This window comes from Cololabis saira, chromosome 23, assembly GCF_033807715.1.
Source record: "Cololabis saira isolate AMF1-May2022 chromosome 23, fColSai1.1, whole genome shotgun sequence".
NCBI classification, from domain to species: Eukaryota; Metazoa; Chordata; class Actinopteri; order Beloniformes; family Belonidae; genus Cololabis; species Cololabis saira.
The window spans coordinates 23,819,888-23,841,693 of record NC_084609.1 but is presented as its reverse complement, the minus strand read 5'-3'; the positions used below and the strand labels follow the sequence as shown (position 1 = coordinate 23,841,693).

General features: G+C 42.6%; 1 protein-coding gene across 2 annotated transcripts in view; it reads left to right on the top strand.

Annotated features, from left to right (window-relative positions):
• tbc1d22a (TBC1 domain family, member 22a) overlaps window positions 1-17,294 on the top strand; it is a 147,718-nt gene extending 130,424 nt beyond the window's left edge. For both annotated transcript variants that reach the window (XM_061714509.1, XM_061714510.1), the window contains exon 14: window positions 15,255-17,294. In XM_061714509.1, the coding sequence (XP_061570493.1) occupies window positions 15,255-15,383 (129 nt within the window). In that variant the 3' untranslated portion in view covers window positions 15,384-17,294. The remainder of the gene's footprint in view (window positions 1-15,254) is intronic.
• The last annotated feature ends 4,512 nt before the right edge of the window (window positions 17,295-21,806 follow it).

Sequence of the window (21,806 nt, the reverse complement as noted above, 5' to 3'; positions counted from 1 at the left end):
AGAATGCAATATGCTAAGGAGTACATTAGGAACAAAAACAGCATAAATGAAAGCAGTTTTGAGTTCAATGGCTTCAGATTGTAATACCTACCTGTTTTGTCATGTATAGTGAAGTACTGATCCAGTTCTGTGGAAGCAGAGCCCTCGTTTTGCATCTCTTAACAATATTGTGCACAACATCTTATCTTTGGAAAGCCCCCTCCATCTCCCTCATACAGGTGTACAGGTGTTCCTTTTTAGTACCACTTACTTTTACAGCTTTCTGTTGCCTATTTCCCACATTTTTTTAGAAGTGTTACCGTCTTCAAATTCAAAATGAGTCAAGATATTTCAGAAAAGAAAAATATGGCTTTTTGAGATTTGCAAACCATTGCATTTTTTTTTCTTTTTTTTAATAAATTTTACATGGCATCCCAACTTTTTGGGGGAAATATATTTTCCATCATACACCAAGCTGTCAGTTTCATGTTTCTGTCTTCAAACAAGAGAAAGGGCCTCTTGAAGGGTCAATTGTTTGTCCTTTAAGGAGCTCCTTAACTTATTATCCCCAGTGGGTTTCTTGTACCTATTTTTAGCTTCTGCAAGCTATGTTCACTATCACTGAAGTGTGGTGATTGGTTCAGCTATTAAGTTTAACAGTACATTGGTGTAGACCTTGGTGTAATGTTGGCCGCGGAAATAAATACTCCTGACTGTCAAAAAGTTATGTGATGAAACGGCTGCAATTTAGATTTGTATTGCATTCGTACAAGTGCCTATTATGTGGCTTCAGGGCTCCTGGAACTGCTGCTAAAAGTGCTTATTATAACCTCAATGTCAGAGCGAGCGCGTACGTGACTACATGGCCATTAGCTCTGTGTAAGTGACTACAGATTGTATTTATTTATTTATTTGAAGAAGGCATGGAGGAGAGCGGAAGCGACGGAATAAAAGTCAGAAGTGGGGGAGTGAAAGAGGGAGAGGAAAAGTTTGTTCTCCCTTTAATTAATGGTGTGTGAAAAACTGCAGACCTTTGTAAATGTCAGTGGCTATCTTGAGATCAGTTTAGTGTGGAGATTGTCTTGGGTCAGGCAGTGAAAGAAAGGAGGGAACTCCAAAGGAACTAAAGTTTTCCAGAAATGTCAGCACCATCTCCATCACTGCAGCACGCATTTGTTTTCAGTCATTCTTGACAGAGGAAATTATAGGCGTCTGTTGAAATCATACAAATGTATCAATTATATAAGTCAAAAGACGGCAGGAGAAGCACAGTTTGGTTTTGTGTTTGGCTGTGAAGACTAGATGTAAAAAGAAAAATGTCATAGCAACGTGTGGCGATAGATGTAATTAACATTTTCCACATGGTGTCAGTAGTGAAATACCAGTCTGCTCATATTATGCATGTGATAAAAATGTCCTAGTGTGAACATGAACGTCAGCGTGCCTACAGATAGATCTATTTCTGTTATTAAGTCGGCTGTAGAAACATTACTATTGGTACAGATTGAAACTACCTTGATCATTGCCGATTAATTTATCATCTTTTCTAACCATTGACTCAGTGCTCTGGATTTTTTTAATTACTTGCTTTTAATGCACCCCCAAGTCATTGTTTTACTGGATAACACACATAGATCCCTTTCAGAAGTTTATTTCTGGAAGACTAATGCTCCAAATCCATTCAGGCTAATTATGAAAACAAAGTGCCTCCCCGTCAAGACGCCAGGACAAATGCTCAGAAAATAAGAGCTCTTAGGATTTAATCTGGACATCTGGTCACTCTAGATGTTCTGCTCTGCCAACAACAACGAGTTTTTGAACAATGTTGTCCAAAGAACCCTCTCCTGTCGGGAACAACAGCAGTGCTTTCTTTGCTGACAACAAAATGAGTTGTTGTTTGAGTAATTTAGTTTGCTGATTCATTTTGTGATAGAAATTGTTCCTTCTGGCATCATACACAAACCTGTTCCCCCTCATAACGGCTCCCCCACACACGAGCAATGACAGGTCCCCATTAAGATCACCAGCCTGCAATTTTCCTTAAATATGCCGTTCCCTTCTTTGATTAATTCCATCCTTTCCCCCCATTTATCATGAGAAGACTTCCTCATTTTCCCACCCAGAACTTTCTTTCTAAACTTTGGTGGTATCAAGCCCACACTCAGGGGCCTGCAGTTTCCTGTGATGGATGGCGCTGCGGTCAAAGATGTTAAAGCGACGCGAGGCCACCCCTAGCAAACAACTCTTAATAATCACCACGGTGATTGAGTACGGCACCCAATATGCCGCAGAAATCTATTTGTACCAAAACAAAAAGAGAGGAGAAGAAAAAAATGAAAGGAAAAACAGAGGACTTAATGTGTTGGAAGTAATTACGCAACCTTCCACCTCATCGTTCCCTTTATTCAGTGATATCATTCTCTCATTGCTCTTCTTCCTCCTACATCCTCTCCATCTCTGACAACTGAAGTTCACTTTCGGGCTAACTTGTGTGGGCTTGAACACCGAGCTTTTGTGCTGAACGGTTCTGATGACCAAAGCTGCTTGGAAAGTGAGAAGTGATCAGTCATGGATTTGGGAGGCATGCTGTGTATCCGCGAGCTTTTATAAGCGTGCGCATAGGTGGAAATGTGTATTAGCTTTATAATCTGAGTTGTGACCTGATGATGAATCGGTAAAAGCATCAATTCACCAGCTGCCCCCCGAAAGGATGACTGGAGTGGGATGATTAGCTTGATGTGTGAGCGCCATTACTATTCTCTACGGATGAGATTCATTCTCAGGAGGGATGAAAATAAACCATAAAAAACACAGAGGTAGTCAGTTGTATGGATTGTTTTCTCCCTAAAGTAACAGAACAAGTTGCTTTGTCATCCCACAAGCCAAGCAAACGTCTTCCCCTGACGACAAAGCCCCCACCCCAACTCAGTTAAAACACAAAAAATCCCAAGTAGACATTAATATCAACTCACTCACACAGAATAAATAGACTGGAGCATAAAAGACAGGAGGAACTGTGAGGAACGAGCTGGGTCATGAGCTGAGAAATAACTTTTGAATTCAAATATAAGCTGTCAGGGCAATTCAGCCTCTGCAATTGTTTCAATGAATCTTGATTTTATGATTAAAGGGGACATTAACCTTTCTGAACTTTGTGATGGTTAGGGTTGAACTATTTTTCTTTTTATTGAATGTATTGTGTTAAAGTTCGGAGGGCCTCCGCTAGTTACGTTGCATTTTGAGGAGACTCTTATTCCCAGATCTGCAGCAGTTATCAGCTCAATCTTAGATATGGAGCAAAGATATTTTCTGATGGATTCATACAGTTATGCACTTTTAAAATGGTACAAGGGGAAAAAAAAGCTGGCAGATTTTAGGATGGTGCGGTGGATGGTAAAGGAGGCGAATGGTCAAATATTGACTGCTTGTGAACTTTAAAGATGCAGGCGCTGAAAACTGAAACTAGTCAACCGGGGTGTGAAATCGCAGTTAATGGTTCAATACACTGACGAAGCACAACTTTAAGTACCTATACTTCTTTGGATTACTTTTTTCCAAAAGTATGAATATGTCAGCTGATTTCCAATGACTGAGCATGAGCTTTTTGGGAGGGGGAACATATTTATACAGTATAAATATATACATATATAATTTTTCAGATAGCAGAATAAACATTTTATTTGATTTCCATTTTACTTGTTAAAAGCATTCAACGTGTCTTTTTATAAGGTCAGGAATTGGAAATGATCACCTCAACACCTCTACCCACGCCTGCGGTTTTATATGAGCTGAAAGCTTTCAACCAATTTGGCAACCATTGTTGCATGCTTTCATCTTATTCCTACTCCCACTGTTTTTAAACTGCTCTTCCACAAGCATGTCTTTGTTTGTTTTTATAAAAGATATTTAATTAATTTGATAGTTTTCAACAGTATTTGACAGATGCGGATCGGTTGCACTGCAAACGTGTTAGAAATATGAACGCAAATGTCAAAAAATGTAGTTAATAAGGAACGTCGATTTTCTGGGCTAAAACGTATTGGACCACATGACTGTGTGATTGATAAGAGGAACAGTCTTTTAAGGTGTAGGTAGGTGAGATGAAGGTATAGAGGGTCTGCATTGACGCCACTTTCCCACTGGACCACGCCCCCTACTGAGTGGCAAAACATCAGCAAAAATGGCTGCAACTACTAGGGGAAACTGTGGAGAAGACGGGATAACAGCTGATTATCAGCTTAAATTAAAGGCAGTTGGACTTGACAGTGACCCGTACAGTTACCCGAAGAACCAGTGGTCCATGGACATTAATATTTGGCCACGAAACGAGTTTCCTGATATTTATATGTACTTAATTTCTACGCCGGGGAAATACACGAAGCAAAGCTTGAAGGCAGACAAAAGTCTTGACGCTTGTCCTACTTAAAGGCAGGATTTGTTGGCGAAATAAAGTGATGAGGGCACCGAACTTTATGATTTGACCGTTTATCGTTAGCTACCCAAAAATCCAACATTACGTGATACAAAATGGGAACCGCAAATCCACATTTCGATGCCTGGAATCCAGTTGTTTCTGCAAACTGCAGCGATCCATTTGTCTCTTTTAAAGGAGCTTGAGGCCGGATTGTGGCAACATTTATGAAAAAAATCTGTATACATTTTAAGTTTTCTAGTAATAATGTCAGATGAAGCGTTCCAAACCCAAAAGAATGAGCCCTCTAGTGTATCTCTCCTTTGCCTTGAACAGGCTGTGTGCTGCAAAATGTGCTGCAATTCGGTCCCGAATTTCCCGCGCTGGGCTGCGAATGTGACGTCACATGGCGCTGCATGCACGTTCTCCCCGTTCTCCCGTGCCGGCTTCACTGTTGGCTGCAGTACCACCAACGGCCGTCGTGGTGAAGGGTGGCGCTAGAGAGTCTCATTTCTTAAAAGGAGCCTCAAACTCCTTTAAGCTTATTTTTCGGCAGTCTGTAAAACGATAACTCCGATTTCTTGCTAAATCTATGAGTACAGTCGATCGCACAACAGCTCTTTCCCATCTTAGATGTTTTCCAGTGTTCAAACTGAAAGTTTACGCTGTCAGTCTTTCTGCCACTCAGTGGGCGTAACCCATCTGTGACGCCATGCGCATTCCCTCTATAGAACGACATGAATTTTGTAAGTAAACAATTAAAATGTTAACCTTCATGTCGATCAAAGCTTTTTAGCCATCAACCACTCTTAAAGGCAACTTGGCTGTGCCATTGTATGTGAGTATTTACCAACACTACTTGCTATAGAGCCTCACGCTGATATTAGCACCCGCTGTTTGCCAGCACGCCCATTTCATCTAATTATATGAACTATACCACGCTAATGGCCCCAACAGAGCGCCGCCTAGGCTTATTACAGCTCGGGGGTGATGCAAAACAACATTACCATTTTAAGCAACCTGGAGCATTTGTGCACTTTTGCTTATGTGCACATGTGCACGCCTACACATCTTCACATACTGTGGATGTGTTTGAAGGAACTCGGTGGTACATTGATGCAACATCAACACAGCAGTAACTGCAGACTGTTGGCATTTTTAGTCCACAATATTGCATGTCTGGTTGATATCTGCACATCGTCCCTCGGCCATTAATTTTTCTCCAGGTTGTTTCAGTTCTCTCTCTGCTGGAAACTGTAGTTGACACAGCAGAAAAGGTAGCGAGGCACCTCGCGCGACGTTGGGCACTTATTGTAAGCACTTCACTAAGCAACATGTCATTCTGCCAGCAAAAGTATTTCATCGACAGGAAAAACTGACTTTAATTGTCTGCTTTATCTGTGTCTGTATATATGAGTGGTTGTGTGAACGGGAGAGTTTGTTGCCTCTATTTCTAGCAGGGGATTAAGTCACTTTGTAATTAGTGTCGGAGGTAATATTTCTCTCAGCTCTTAGAACTAATGTTAATGAAATGCATACAAAACATTGTCCCATCCCTCTCGGTGCTCAGAAATACGACCCCGAACTCTCTGTCCTCCTGCATTGCTTCACCTCAGGTTATCAAGGGAATCCAAAGGGCTGCTATTAAACAGTCTAGCAGCAAACATGGCTGTTTTAGGATTGACTGCGTTAAATCAACTCACCCCTGACCAAAGCAGGTTAAAACAATAACTATAAACACAGATTGTAAATTTCACTTGACAGTAGGCCTTGGCCGTGTGCAGTCATTATGTTAGCCCATTCTATTTTTGAAGAAAGGAGCCTCAGGTTGACTTTATTGACGATCTGTTTTCCCCTCTGTATCAATAGCCATTAACCATGTTAAAGCGTGCCAAGCGAATAAGAGGGGGGGCTAATTACCTTTTCTTTTTCTTTTTCCTTAGTGCAGTGATTGAATCAGTGTGCTTTTGTGGTATAAATTGATCTTCATGCCAGCATAACCACAAACACCTACACATGCAGAACATAAATGCAGACATACATTCCTCTTTTGTGTCTTATCATCTCATTTACTGAGTCTTTCCAGTAACATATGCTGAAACAGGCCATGTGTACATGTCCGTGCACCCTCTGCTGCCTGCGCGTTTTCCCATAATGCCGGCACATATGCTCAGTGGCAGTAATGTGGACGTTTCTGCGTCGGCTGTTGCCACCTGTGTATGGTGGAGAGAGTTCGACATCCCCCCTCTGACAGCGAGATGTGTGCAATTAAACAGCATTAATGTCATTAGGCCAACAGAAGTGAGAGCCAGCAGATGGTTGGGATAGAATAATATGTTCTTCATAAAACTCAGTCTGCATGGGTGTGTACTTTTGCGGTGAAACATGTAGGAGTGCACTGGTGTGTATGTTTATTTGGCCCAAACGCCCAAGTCAGCATTTGATTGAACAGTGGTTGGTCCGTCCGTATCACTGCCTGATAGTTTATTCCTCGTGACACAAAACCATGAAAAATGTTATTACTATTTCCATTTCAGTAGAGTTCAAATGGGTGACAAGGAAAGTAGTACATAGGGGTTAATTGTAGAGCCTTGCGTTGAAAGCCACAACCAGGTGTTGGTATGAATTCAAACATTGATCACTCTATTGATCCAATTAAATTGAGTTAACTGAATTAAAGAAGTGGATGTACCAGAATTTTCTTCAGTTAAATGAAGACAAAAACGGAATAATAGTGTTTGGAGCCAAGGAAGAAAGATTCAACATCAGCACTAAATACCAATAGGCAAGCCAGAAATCTGGAAGTGTTTCTGGACTCAGACCTGAACTTTAACAGCCATATTGAGACAGTAGTGAAGTCAATCTGTTATCACCTAAAGAGAATATTGAGGATTAAGGACTGATGTCTCAGCACGACTTAGAAAACTTGCCGACACTTTTATCACTTTTATCCCTAGAGCCTCCATCAACCAGCTGTAGTTAGTCCAGAACGCTGCTGCCCGAGTCCCTCACTGAGACCAGGAGACCTGAGTCCTCACTGAGACCAGGAGACACAAGTCCAGGAGAGTGGACCATGTAACTCCAGTTCTTAGATCTCTTAACTGATTTCCTGTCCGTTGCAGAATAGATGTTAAAACTATGCTGTGGGTTAATAAATCTCTAAAAAGTGCCCAAACACATCTCTGATATCCTGCTCTATTATGAACCAATCAGAACCCTCAGGTCGTCAGCGTCTCGCCTACTTTCTGTACCCAGAGTTAGAACCAAACACGGAGAGGCAGCGTTCAGCTTTTATGCTCCTCACCTGTGGAACAAACTCCCAAAATGCATCAGTGGTGCTCAAACTCAGCTGCTTTAAATCAAGGTTGACAACCAGTTTATTCACTGCCGCATTTACTGATGCACTGTAACATTTATTTCTTGCCTTTCATCTGTTTTTTTTCTATTTAACTTAAGTCTGTGGGTCTTAAATTTTTTAGTCTGCTTTTAAATGCTTTTACTTTTTCAGGCACTTCTTTTCTTTGTTTTTATGTGAAGCCCTCTGAATTGTCTTGTACGCGGAATGTGATATACAAATCAACTTGCCGTGCCTTGATGTGCAGTCAAACCATAAACACCCATAGTTCTCCACCACTTCCATCTCTTCTACCAGGATGGAAACGATGTTCCTTAAATACACACTCATTTCCTTTGTTTCATTTATATTCAGTAGAGTTCTCTGAGAAATTAAGTATATCTGATTTTTTTGCAAGATAAGGACACTGAAAGGGGGATAAAAACTACTGAACTATGAAATTCTCAGATTTATGGTTGTTCTTTTAATTTGAAAAACCAGCCGTCCATTCATTGAATGTGTCCATTCACTTTCCCAGCTTGGGGATCGAAATCTCAAGTTCTCCAAATGCCATTGTCCCCACCGTTGCCTTCACTTTCCACACTTTCCTTTTCTCCTTTAAGCATGGTATTTTCCAAGCTTCTTGAGGTCCTTCCTCGTGACGTTGCTGCCGGGTGGGATTGCTACATGTAGCACTACTGCTTTCTTCTTCTTCACAATGTCCAACCGTTTACCCATCAACCAGTCTACCAGTCTGAATCTATGCTCGTTCCTTATCTGTCCCCTCTGAGTCCAGCTCTTTGCATTTAGACGTCCAACCCTGTACCAGGTTCAGATGTCCCTGTCCTCCCATAATTCTCAAACCTTTTCTTCTCTTTTTCCTTTTGCAAGCAAAGGATATTCAAGCCCCAATTTTTAAACACCTATTGTTTGCTTAATTAAAAAAAAAACGCACTGTAAATTAAATTCTTTTACATAGTTATTATTGTAAATTATGCACTTTTTTATCAGCTTATATGGGCTGTAATACCCCCTTTGTTCCTGTTGCTTTTGGCAGCATACTTTACTCCAGACTGTTTTTGGTTTGTTTTTTTTTACTTGTCAAAACCACAACTTGAGAAAATTTGGCAGAGTAATAATGTCAAAGGAAATAAATCTGTGGCCTGTTTTTCCTTTACTGCAGAAGGAAACAATCCAACTTTGTGAACGTTGCCACTATTGTTGTTTTTCTTAGCCTCGCTGTACTGCTAAATAAACTGTTACTCCCTGTGACATCATTCTCAGCTTAAAAGGTCCTAAGAGATATTCAGCGGGTCATCTGAGGGTCCAGTGTAACAGTAGCATTTTAATGCATTTCCATCAAGCATGTGCCCATTTTCACATGTGAAACAAAGCTCACAGCATGTGAAGCTGCTCCCGCTCACACGAAGCCTGTTATCTGTGAGCAAATGTGGTGGATTTCAAATGTCTGAGAGATGGCAAGTGATGAAAAGAGGGGAGCCGCTAGCACTCCTCCGCCGAATACAGATGAGAGGTGGCCAAGTTGAATTCTGATCAGTCTGCGTTCACTCGTACTTCCGCTCTCTCCCTACACCCCCCCCCCCAGAGAGTAAATATACTTCAGAGGCCGCATTCTTTCTAAACCGAGAAGGACGTCGTCTCATCAACCTTTCCAAGGCGAAGTTCAGTCCTTCTTCTCAAGAAGCAGCCATTATAGTTTAGTTTTTTACTTTTAGAATTAATAAGCAGCCAGATCTTCAAACAGGGAAATAAGATTCCTGCTTTATGTTTGGAAACACTGGGGGCTGAATTTGTTAGCATTTTTATCAGTGCTCCATCACAACCTGAGATTTTTGGTTAATTGCTCCAACAGGGTTTTAACTCGTTTCAAAGGCCTCAGGCGCTTAAAAAAATCAGTCAATAAAGTACTTACCAGTGGCTCTATTTGCTTATCCATAAAAACAAACTTCAAAATCTATTCTGTGTCAAAACTTATATTCAGCTGGGCTCGCGTAAGTTATTCAGAAAACAACGGGTGGAGCAAGGCTCGATGTGTGACGGCTCGGATGGCAGTTTTGAGTTTAATTAGTTGACGACAATATGTACTTTTCCACCCTCAAGTGCTTTTTGTTGAAAAGTCACCGGGGTTGTCTCAGTGGCTCATTAAAAACAAGCTCAGGAGGAACAATTATTGGCACCAAACAACTTTAGTTCAACATGTAGGAGGGCAAACTGATGCAGAGCGTTGCTTTTTTAAATGTCTGCTTGGTCGGCAGCGCGTGGACCATTTGGGGCGTCTTCAACTCGCTTATACAATAAGAGTTGAAACTAAAATTGAGTTTAAATATCTTCACCTGTATTGAGATACCTTTTGTAAAGCAGAAGACTCACCGGGGGTTAGACGAACGCAGACACCGCAATCCCAACGGGGTTTATCTTTCGATGTGATAATAAACACTGTGATTGGTTGTAAACCCTGTTGTCACGGCAATGATTTCAGCCTTGATGATGAAATCTCCTGGGACACCAATCGGCAGCATGCATGTACACCCGCACACTCCCACTCCGTCTCACTGCTAACCAGTCTCATTCCCCTTCGACAGAGAGGCATTAGCTGCTGAGATTGAACTTGTGGACGTGAGGCCGGCTGGTGTTGTTGTCTGCCTTTTTACTTACCCAGTAATGTACAGAAGAGGAATCTGGGGAAAGGATCAAGCTTCGCTGAATTGTGCTTGACAGTTTATTCTTTCTTTCCAGATTTTCCTTTTGTCTTTTTGTCTCGGCTGTTATTAAACCTCACGGACTGAGTTAAGAGCATCTGTGTCACAAGCGAAGGCAGACGGCAAGATCTCATCTGCTGCAGTGTCATTACAGCTGAATACAGTGAAACCCCAAAGCTTGAAGGGATCATGAATGCGTAATATTTTATCAAAAAGATGGACTTGTATGATTATATGGGGTTTTGGTTTGTGACTTTCAATTATAAACTCCTTTACGGCCTCCGATTACATTCGTGGTGTTTGGCATTTGCACATGGCATCAGTGAATGTACTCTACTGCATTTCCAGAATTAGATTAATAAAAAGCAACCAGGCCCGAGGTTCATGCATTTTAATTTAAAATGCTCTATTTCAAAACCTTTAATCAAACTAGGCTATGGCAATAATTGTGCTTGGTTTATTCTGTTCAAATGAAACGTGGTGCATATTTATTTACTTTCCTGTTTATTCATTTTACAGCTGTTGCACTTTTATTTCAAATATTCAATTTGAAAAGCTTACTGTTTTTTTTGCGACTTGTTCAGTTGAAGTATATTTCTTTGGAAGGCATTTAAAAGCAGAACAAAGGAAGTTTTGTCCTTTTTAGCGCAGTGGGTCGCCCCTATAGGTGCCAAGGTTAAATCATTTTAACAACATCGTACAAGATTCCTTCTTGTTTAGCTTCCTGCTTGGTCACGCTTTTGTTTTTTTACCTCTTTCATTACATTCTTGAATTTCTTGGTCACCTGTGCCGTGATTTGTCGACGTGTGACACAGTAACGGAAATTGCTACACAGTTATTGCACGAGACGACCAGGACGGAAGTCCGAAGCTACTGTGGCTGGATTGTGCTGATAGTGGGAACAGTGAGGCCGAGACGACACATCCTAAAAATGACTTAACAATCATTTAAATAGAACTGAAACTGATATTTAACATGAAATATTCCTGTGTGTTGCTTAAACTCGGTGAGTTTGGTAATGATTAGGCAGGCAGACAGGTAAAGCAAATCTATTTGTAAATCACATTTCATGGAGAAAGGTAAATCAAAGCGCTTTACAGGGGCATTTTGAAGAAAGGAACAGGGACTGCATAATTTGGAGCAAAGGAAGGGGAAGTTGATTCAAGCTCAGGACAGCATAATGACTGAAGGCCATTTTCATTTTCAAGACACCTTCTAGGTCCATATTAAGCAAACATGTCTGATAGGATTTGGCCCTGACCAGTCAGAGATCTATGAACTATTAGAAGAACCTTAAATTTAATTATTTTACTGGAAGTTAGTGTAAGGATTTAGTGAGTTTTGTCTCATCTAGCCATCTCCTTCATCACTGATATAAGTTGATAGGACTGTGGTCATTCGGTGAGACTTCTACATAGAGCTCGGTATCATCTGCATAACTAGGACATGAATCTTCACAGTGTCTTGGAGAGAATGGAGTATGATTGAAAAGGGGGTGTGGGGGTTGATGACTGTATGTCAAAGTGGTTCTATCAGATTAATAATAACTGAGGCTCACCATGTAGCCTCGGCCCTCTAAGCATGACTGAGTCGCATAATTTCTGTCCCTGACAGCTCGACCCGCTTTTCCAGTCTTTGTAAAAGCATGTCATGATCCAATGCTGCACTGAGATCTAATAGCACCAAGGACTGTAAGGATGTCATTCAAAATGTTTAAAAGAGCAGCTTCAGGTCGTTGATATGATCGGAAGCCTGATTGACAGTTGTCAAGGCAGTAAGAGCCCAGAGAGAATTAAGCTATTAACAATGTGCCAAAAGGCTAAACTAAACACTTAAAAAAAAAAAAACGTTGGACATGGACATTGTTCTCCCGGAAGCAAATAATGAGGTCATGTCTTGTTACGGCCGGTTGGTGTAGTTGTCTCCCAGTCAGAGGACCCCCCCCCCCAATTTGACAAGATTCTGTCAGGAAGGGTATGTGGCATAAAACATTCACCATGTCTGTGTGCGGGCTACAAAGCTTCACCGTGGCAACTTCTCCGTCAAGGACAGGACATAGTGAAAACATGCTTCCTGATGACGTGTGATGGCAGAGTGAATCTAACAAATTGTCTTATATTTAGTCCAATATTTTCAACTTTTTGATGACTTTCCTTCAATTGACAAGATCAGGAGGTATCTGAAGTGGTGGATACGTTACCCCGTTAACATTGGTAAATAAGGCATGCAGGACAAACTGTTTAATTGAAGAAAACGCAAACGTGATCAACAGCTAGATCCGTTAAATGTACAGAAAGACTGTCCTGCCCTTTTGTGATACGCAAATCTAACCTTTTTTTTTTTTGTCTGCACACATATTAATGGTTAATACCATGCTGGTAAAAACAAATCTAACCTTGAGTATGAGTTGGCTTAGCTGTACGTTGTGATAGCTCAAGCGGTCAAAGTAGCCAGACCACCACTTTCCTTGTCCTAAAGACAGAAAACAAATCTATATCTGCATGAACCCTTTTGTGGAACATTATCAATAGTTTTCCAGGTTTCTGGGGCAACGACCAGACGGCCTGTGACTGTTTTCAGGGAGTGGCAGAAGTTGCGACTCGTCTCTGATATATTTGCTGTCCTTTGTCCCTGATCTGTGACTGAGAGGGATTTCTTCTGCAATCGCCAAGCATTTTCTTCAGCTGTGGCATATGTAGGACAGTGAATCATCAGCCTCAGGTGAGGCAGGTGAGGCAGGAGGGGAAGCTCTCTGACAGCTCCACTTTGGAGGGAGAAGGAGATGGGTATCTGTAGAAGGAGAGCAGGGGCGACAACTGCAACATGGCCGATGGGACTGGTCTTCCTCCTTACTAACCCGTCTTTTGAACTTAAAGGGGAACTTTTATTAAAAAACACGTTTTCTCTGGCTTTAACATATATAAAGTGGTCTCCCCTCAGCCTCCCAACTCAGAGAAGGAAGAAAGCAACCAAATTCTGCAGTGTCTGTACAGCCGCCTGGATGAGCCATCCAGTGTGATGTGGATCTACGAGCCGTTCAGATTCTGCTCCCGTCGTTACGTAACGATGGAGCGATTTACATCGGTTGGCCTCCGATGCGTGAAACCACACCCACAACTAACTCACGCCGGCCAGAGCTTCCACCATTTTTTCGTAGCGGTGTTTCACGTCATTCAGGCAGCCAATCAGCACAGAGCCTCATTATCATAGCCCCGCCCACTCAGAATCCTGCATAGATAATGAGGTTAGAGAATGGGAAGATAAAGACATGGCTCAGAGGCTGAATTTCTAATTTATTTAGCAAAAACAATCAAAAGCTTGTTTTTAAGACATTCAAGGCCTGTTTAAAATAGGTATTAGATGCCATAATAGGTCCCCTTTAATAATAGCATCTCTGAGTTCGGCATTCTTGTAACTTTTACAGGTTTCATTCAGAGGATCGTACCTGCTTTGAATTGCAATTTCCTCCGTTAGTGGTGTCACTGGTGGTCTCTTATTTAAAGCCCAGGTTCAGGCTGGTGTTGATGATCTAGATGGCTGGTCTGGGTCATCAGGACAAATCTACATGTGATTGTCTCCCAGCTCCATGGCAGATGGCTCCACATTTTATTAATCCCTATTTCGAAGACCAATGTCTGTCCATTAGCATTTGAAGTCTCAGTAGCTGTAATTGAATCAATAAAGTGCTCGCTCTTCATTTATTTGCTGCAGTTTGGATTTTCTCTTCCAGTTCTGCAATTCACTCAGTTGTTTGCATTTAAAACGGCTCTGAGGAGTTGTGGCTGACTTAAGACGACTAAAGGTTAGTGGTAGAGGTTCAATCCGAGACCCAGTTACTGTGAGTGTAGCAGAGTAAACGGCCTCAGACCAGCCCTGCAGAGGAAGAATGAAGGCAAAAGCAGCCAAACATCTGCACTGTAGCACCAGAACCCACCAGGAAAGCCATGCACCCACAATAAACCCTCCCTGATCTCTCCTCTTTTCTTTTGTCATGGGACCATTCATCTGCTTTTTTTTCTTGAGGGAGCAGGAAGATAAGTGGGTCGCCTCTCCGTCAGCGAACCAAACTGCATCCACATGTTGTCCAGCCTTTCTAGGAGCAGTCATATCGCAACTGCCGAAACGTCTTTTCTTTTTCCTTTTCGATCATTTATTATTGTTAATGAGCTGTATCTCAATGTCAAGAACATGCATTTTTTATTATCGCCTTGTAATAATCAGATTATTCTGTCTGTAATGGTGATACTGCTGTACTACTAATTGTCACAGACAATTTTCCTGCTGGAGTGTAATTAAAAATCATTATGGATCTCCAACTTGAGTGATAACATGAAGTATTGTGATTTTTTTTTCTTTTCCCAGAACACATATCAATCTGAAATTGACATCAATTGTCTTTACAATCATCAGATTCCTGTCACATCAGAGTCAGATTGACGTAGCTCTTATTGTACTTAATTACTTTGAGGGAAACACTTCAGGAGCCAACTGGCTCTTTGTCATGCAAACAGGAATCGATGTGATTCCCACTCAAGTCTACGTTGCTGACTTTGAGTAGGTCTAACACCCTGCAGTTTGAACGTTCAGTCGTTCCAGCCAGCAGAGTGTCATTTTTAGTTTTCTTTCATGATGTCCTCCTGCAGCCTCTTCATATCGATCATCTGCAGATGTATCTGGTCTTCTTCCACCCAAAATCCTGTTTAGCGTCTTCACTTCTTTGCAGCTGGTCTGTTATTGTTTCTGCTGGTCTATCTCTCCGTTTTCCTTCTTGTAAATATTCTCTCCCTCCTTTTCTCTCTTTGACACCAGGGCCTGATGATCCTCCTACAGAACCTCCCCACGATGCACTGGGGTAACGAGGAAGTGAGCGTGCTGCTGGCCGAAGCCTACAGGTTGAAGTTTGCCTTCGCCGACGCGCCCAACCACTACAAGAGATGATGAGTGCGGCTTCCTTCGTCCTCCACCTGCTCCTCCCCGGTTCCTCCCTCCCTGTCCCTCTGCTGGATCTGCTGGACTGGCAGGCTTCTCCACGGAGGGAAACCCCCCCCCCTTTCCTCGACCTCCATGTCGCCCGTGTTTATGACGGGCTTTTCTGCTATTCAGAGATTTGAATCGGACAGTAACTGAGAGGATGTGCAGTGTAGCAATCTAACATGATGATGACGATGTGGATGATGTGGAGCCTTTTCTTAAATTATTTCTCTCTGATCAGCTCTGAAACGTGCGCTCTGCAGCCCCGCTGCAGAAGTAGACCGTTATTCTCCATGATTGCAGCTTTGTTTTTTTTGGACCTTGAGCCGCTTGTGTCGGTGCAGGACTACGAGATGTTCTCAGCACCGCCTCGGGTTCATCTCGCTCAGAAGGTTCTTTCCTGCTTTTTTTTTTAAAAGCTATCATGGCAATACTGTTTGGTTTTAGTTTTTTTGGTTTATTTTTTTATTTTTTTTCCCCAGTTTGTGAAGACTGAGGAACAAAATGCCTGAAGGGCACGTTGATGGGTTTTCATATGCGATGACTCTCTCTTGGTGGCTACACAACCTGAAGGAACACGACCTCTCCTGTTTGTGCTTCATGCCGGGAGGGACGCAGTTCGTTTGCTAGGACTTAACGGCAGGGGGGTTTTGTGGAAAAATTCCCTTCCATCCATCCTTAAAGCAGCACGTCCAACCAGTCTCCCTCTCATCCCATCCTGAGAGCAACAGCGCAGACGGTTGAAGGAAAGTCTCATGTGACATTAAAGAGGTTAAAAAGCCATCAAGAGTGAGAAACTTCCTTGCACCTGCGTATGAAGACCTGCGCGCTACATTAACATTAACTCCTGCTCTCTGTAGATGCTGTAGGACTACCTCAGAACACACTAACGTATTTTTGTGCCACATGCAGAGAGAAAATAACAAATGCTTTGTTGCAGTCCATCAGAACTTTCTACAAATGAGAAAGGAAAAAAAACAAACAAACATGCCTTTCAACTACCAGTTTTAAAGTTTTGCCTTATTTGATGAAGATGCAGAGCGGGCTTCTTTTAGTTTCCTCCCTCCACTTCCTCCCAGAGCTCAGTGATCACATGTCACACACATCCTCACAGCGCAGCAGTCACTTTGCGGGTCTGAGATTTGTTAAAGACAGGTGTTTCCATGTTGTTCCGCTGGTGGAACACGTCTGTCTGCACTCGAGACCCGAACGCCAAGGAAAACCAGTCCGATCAAGACGAGCAGCGATGCATCGGGGACCGAGCGCAGCATTAACAAGCGCGCCTTATTAAGCCGTGCAAATTGCCTTCCTTTGAAGCTGATTCTGCTCTGCAGAAACACACGAAGGCAGCAGCTTTGTTATGGATTCCAACATAAATTGGGTCTAACTTTTTAAATTCACTGACATGAGCTCAGTCTGTATGGATTCTCTTAATTAAATCATATGTAAGCAGCGCGGAGCTGCTGCAGATTTACTGTCTCTGCTCTCCTGCGTAACATCCTGCTTCCTGCAGCTCCGGTCATCAGGGACGTCGGACATGTTTTCATATCCATTCCCACGAGGAAACAGTTGTGTAAAAGGACCAGTAGCTGATACTTAAGGTGAAACGGAGCTTTACTCCTATGAATTTTAGTTATTTTCTCTCTTCTCAAAGTCAAACAGTGGCTGTCATTGAAATATTATTGACCAAATCCATGTTGAATCAAATTAGAAATCAGATCTAATTGGGTTCCCGTGATCAGAATCACTTTGGGACATCAGCCTCCTGACAAACCTCTACTCTTTTACTTTAGTGTTACGAAAGAAGCGTTATTTAATTTGCAAAGTACATTTTTAATTGCAGGGGTAACAGATTGCTCTATGAATTACAACTTGAAGAATTGATTTCAACACTCTGTTTTGTTTGGGCTGGACTCTGAGGCGGTTTAAAACTGGACAGCGTTACCGGCTCCTTAGAGACTCCTGACTTTAACTCTTTACCGCGCAGAGGTCGACACACACTGATCCATCCTCACAAACCTCCTCGCATCCCTTTTTTTTATTTTATTTTTACTCGCACACGTCAGCCGAAGTCGACGGCGCCACATTGGTGCGATGTTGCGAGGACGCGGCGGCGGTTGTATAATCAGGCATTCGCAGCATAACTCAAAGCAGTTAACATCCTCCGTCTCCTGTCGCAACCCAGCCAGGATCCATTATTGTCACCCAAGACGGCGAGCGTAGGTGTGTGAGGGGGGAGATGGAGGGAGAAGGTGGAGGGTGTTGTGTTTCTCTGTGTTTCAGGACTTTTTTTTTTTTTGCTTTGCTTTTTTTCCTCTGAGAGCTGTCAGTCTTTGATCACACCTTGCTTCTTTTTTTTTTAACAATGTGCACCAGTTTCACTATCCCCTCATCTCCGATGCTCCCTGACAAGGCAAAACTGCTCTAAACGTCTGCAGCCTTTCTTCATTCTCTGCCCCCTTTTTTTCTACGAGAAAATATTCTTTCACTCAGCATTTTAAAGCCTTGTCCTTTAGCTTTTATTTTTTTATACTTACATATGTTTACATTTCCAAGCCTGTTAAGTTGTGCCTGACTCTGAAGACACCATCCTGGTTGTGTTTTGTTTTTTTTTTCTTACCAAAAGCGAAAGTGAAAAGTTTTAGATTTCTACGAACGATGTTGGAATTTGCTATAAAATGATAAAAGATTTACTTTTTTTCTTTTTAAATCCATTTGGGCTTTATAAATTTCACCCGGGGCGAGTTGATTGGCCGCTAGACCCCGGGCCGCCCCGTCAGCAGACCTGTCCAGGTTAGACGCCGAGGCCGTGGTTGCCGTAGCGATGTGATGATGCTCAGCATCTGAAGAGTCTGGAGCGCTGAAACGTGGAGGACGGAGAGTTTATCTGCTAAACCATGAGCACATTAATTGGTCGTTGCGTTGATTCTGACGAACTGACCGAGGCCAGAGTTGGACGGAGCTCCATCAGCTTCTCCTGGAGAACTATTCCCAACTTCTCTCTTCAGCAGAGATGTATAGCGTAACCTCAGCCTCTCTCATACTAAATCTTAAAGCCCGGTTAATTTAAAATGCCCTTTTTAGAAGATTCTCGGCGCATAAATCATTTCCAGAAGATGATGCGGATCTCTTTAACTTGCTAGTGACAGCTGATAAATGTGCAGCTCTTCACTTCTTACACTTCAGTTGGAAATTAGAAGTTTCCTCGTCCGCTTTTGTGTGGAATCAGCGACAGAGTTGCTGCCATCACAAGCAGAACCGACGTTTATTATCCAAAGCCCTGCTTCTCACAGAGTTAAGATGCCTTAAAGATTCATTTTGATATGGATGCTGTTTGGAGAAACGGTGACAGCCACATCCACAACTGATGTCGGGGGTTTCGCCGTCGCCGCACGCGCTCCGTGAACGCGTGAGAGTTGTGGAGGAAGACGAGCTTTTGCCGTGGCGTTATATGATGTTATGTTCCCTTTAACAGCAATCGGTCGCCTACTCAGATGATTTATTAAACTGATGAAGGAGAAAAAACAGAAAACATGCCACTGTCTCCATGGTGATGGGTGACATCTGAGTGGGGGGCTCTCTACCTATTCCTGGGAGCATCTTTGAGGGGTTTCTTAAAATAACACTTCCAGATGATTTTATTTCTCTCCAGCTGACGTATGTTTCTGAAAAACAAATCCTCCCCCATGTATTTTTGCCTCGGAGTGCTGAGAAAGAAATCTAATAACGCTAGATTGCGTGGGTGACAGGAGTAGTGGCTCTTGACTTTAAAAATGTGTACAGAAGCAAAAATCTGTAAATAGAAAGTGTAAATAAATCCTATATATGACAGAAGTACTTTGGATGTTGCGTGTCGTTGTGTTTTCTAATCACAGACTCCAAAAGTGTTGTTTCCTCTCTGACGTCACGCCGTTTCACACCTCTGCAGAGGAGGTATCTGCACCCCCGTGAGCTCAGGATCCAGTTCCAGATGGCGGTAAAAACACTGAAATAATGAGCCAAATGTATTCAGAGCGACTTGCAGTTAATGCACCTCATGTATCTGTAGCTGTGTGTGTGTGTGGTGGAGGCTGATGTGCAGCGAGGTTTGCTTGTTTTCATGCACGGACCGTAACAGGTAAACACTTCCTGTCTGAGCTCTGAGGATGTTGCTGCAGCAGCTTCATTAAGGAGACTTTCTCTGCGCCTGTATCTGTGTGGTTTAAATAACGGAGGGGAAAAAACACGAGCAGGGCTGCATTTTCTGGCAGAAGTAGGTATGTACCTGTGTGCATGAGTGTGTGGGGGGCTCGTGCGGCGCCGGGCGAAGCCCCCCTTCCCCTCGCTCTCGTTAGGCTGACTGATGTTCACGCAGGCAGGCAATTACGGAGTGCCGGTCACCGAGGACGGCAGTCACTTTACGGGAAATTAAAAATACATTAAAACCAACAATGGTCGCAGGAAGGCGCCTGCCTGTGCACGAGCCGACGCGCTGACGGAGTGAAAGATGTTAGAGGCGCCAACAAAGCCCACCACATGCAATACCTGTCAAGTTTTGGATTTAAAAATACGGGACATTTTCCACCGCTGTCCCACCAGCCCGACTAAGGTCCAGTATTACATTTTAAGACAGATTTACGAGAACTCCAAAATAACTACCTGTCAAACATTTACAAACTACAATTATGTGTTCCTGATAGTTCTACCTTTGTTGACTGAAATGCTGTTGACATTCCTATGTATGTAATTCCTATAATAGACCCTAAATGAAAAACACAAAAGTGGATTTACATTTTCTTTTAAATTTGTCATTTTCACTCATGTGGCTCTCTGGTATTCACCAACTGATTATACAGCGCTGCTGCTGCTGACGGACATCGTTTCTTCCCCCGTGAGAGACACTAACATCGCAGTTACACATGTTTCAGAACGGGTAACTGTTCCCCATCCTGCTCCTCTTTAGGAAAGTACATTCGGTTTCCCATTTTTAGAAATCTTTACACGAAGTCTTCGCTTTTTTGGCAGAAATGCCTCCTCTCTCGTTACATCCATCTATCTGATTTATTGTTTTGAGTTTATTCCCGTTGTTGCCACTAACCTCGCGAGAACTGCCTTCCAGGCTACAGCAGGTGCAGTTCTCGCAAGGCCAGTGGAAAGTCGGCAGTTAACAAAATTAATAAAAATTATTATATTATAAAATGGGAAATTTACGGGAACATACTAATATGGGAGGACGGTGGGAAATAGGGGTAAAATACGGTAGTTTCCCGGCCAAAACGGGAGACTTGACAGGTATGCACATGGCCACAATCTGCTCCTCTTTCAGGGTGTGTTCATTCTGTCCACCTCACAGCAATATTCCCGTATCGGCTTTTGAACTCTTAATTCACAAGTTTCTGAACTAGTATTTCCAGCCCGGTTCATCAGGGAGTCCATGCGCGCCCCGGGCTGACTCACCTCTGCATGTTTATGTGATCCTAAACTCGTCTGGACTCAATCTCCAGGATCCGGTTTTTGAAGAGAGAGGATGTAAACTGCAACAGTATTACCGTCAAAACGGAGGATATCTGGCAGAGAGAGGACGCGGCAGACGTGATGTTAATCTATTTCCATTTAAAGTTTCCGCCGCGAGGATCAAATCTTTCAAGAAGCTGATGGAAATTTGCTGTTGCGATGCACACACCTCCCACTCTTGCATACAGCCTACTCTCTGATAACCTGCTGTGAATTTACAGTGAAATTCCCACATTGATCTTCCTTTAGTTCATTAAAGAGACGTTTCTTTCTCTCTTTATCTGCTTCAACACAACAATTCCCAAAAGTTGGATGATTGTCATAAAGCTTGATTTATAAACTGCTTGAATTTAACATGGGAAACTGCCTCCCGTTGGGAAGGAAAAGGAGAATCTGAAGGCTCAAATTATTGTTGCGTATCAAGCAGACAAAGTGATGACGGAGATTGTTGTAATTGGGGTTGACCGGCACTGGAAAGGTCTGTCGTCTTCAAAGGAGAAATAGTTTTGATTATGATCAAAGATCACTTAAACTTTTGGTGAAATTTAATCAGAGAAGTTCAACTGCAGAACTTCAGACGATGCTTGGTAGTATAAAAGAGAGAGATCTTGGAACCAAACACTTGTGTTGTCTTTAAAACACCCCAAAAAACAAAACAGGAGCTTCAATTTTTCTAAACTTGGATTAGACTTGGAGTAACGGAGGGTTGTCATGTGGAGTGATTGGCTCCAGATTTATCCTGCTCCAGAGTTGTGGGTTTATACTTCTCCATCAGCCTTGGTGTCACTGATCATCTTTCACTCCTACGTCGAAATGTCACGATGTGTCGCGAAGCAGTTCACAGCCAGAACCCGAGGAGGTGTCTAGTTTAGGGAGGATCTGCCATGAAACCGCGTG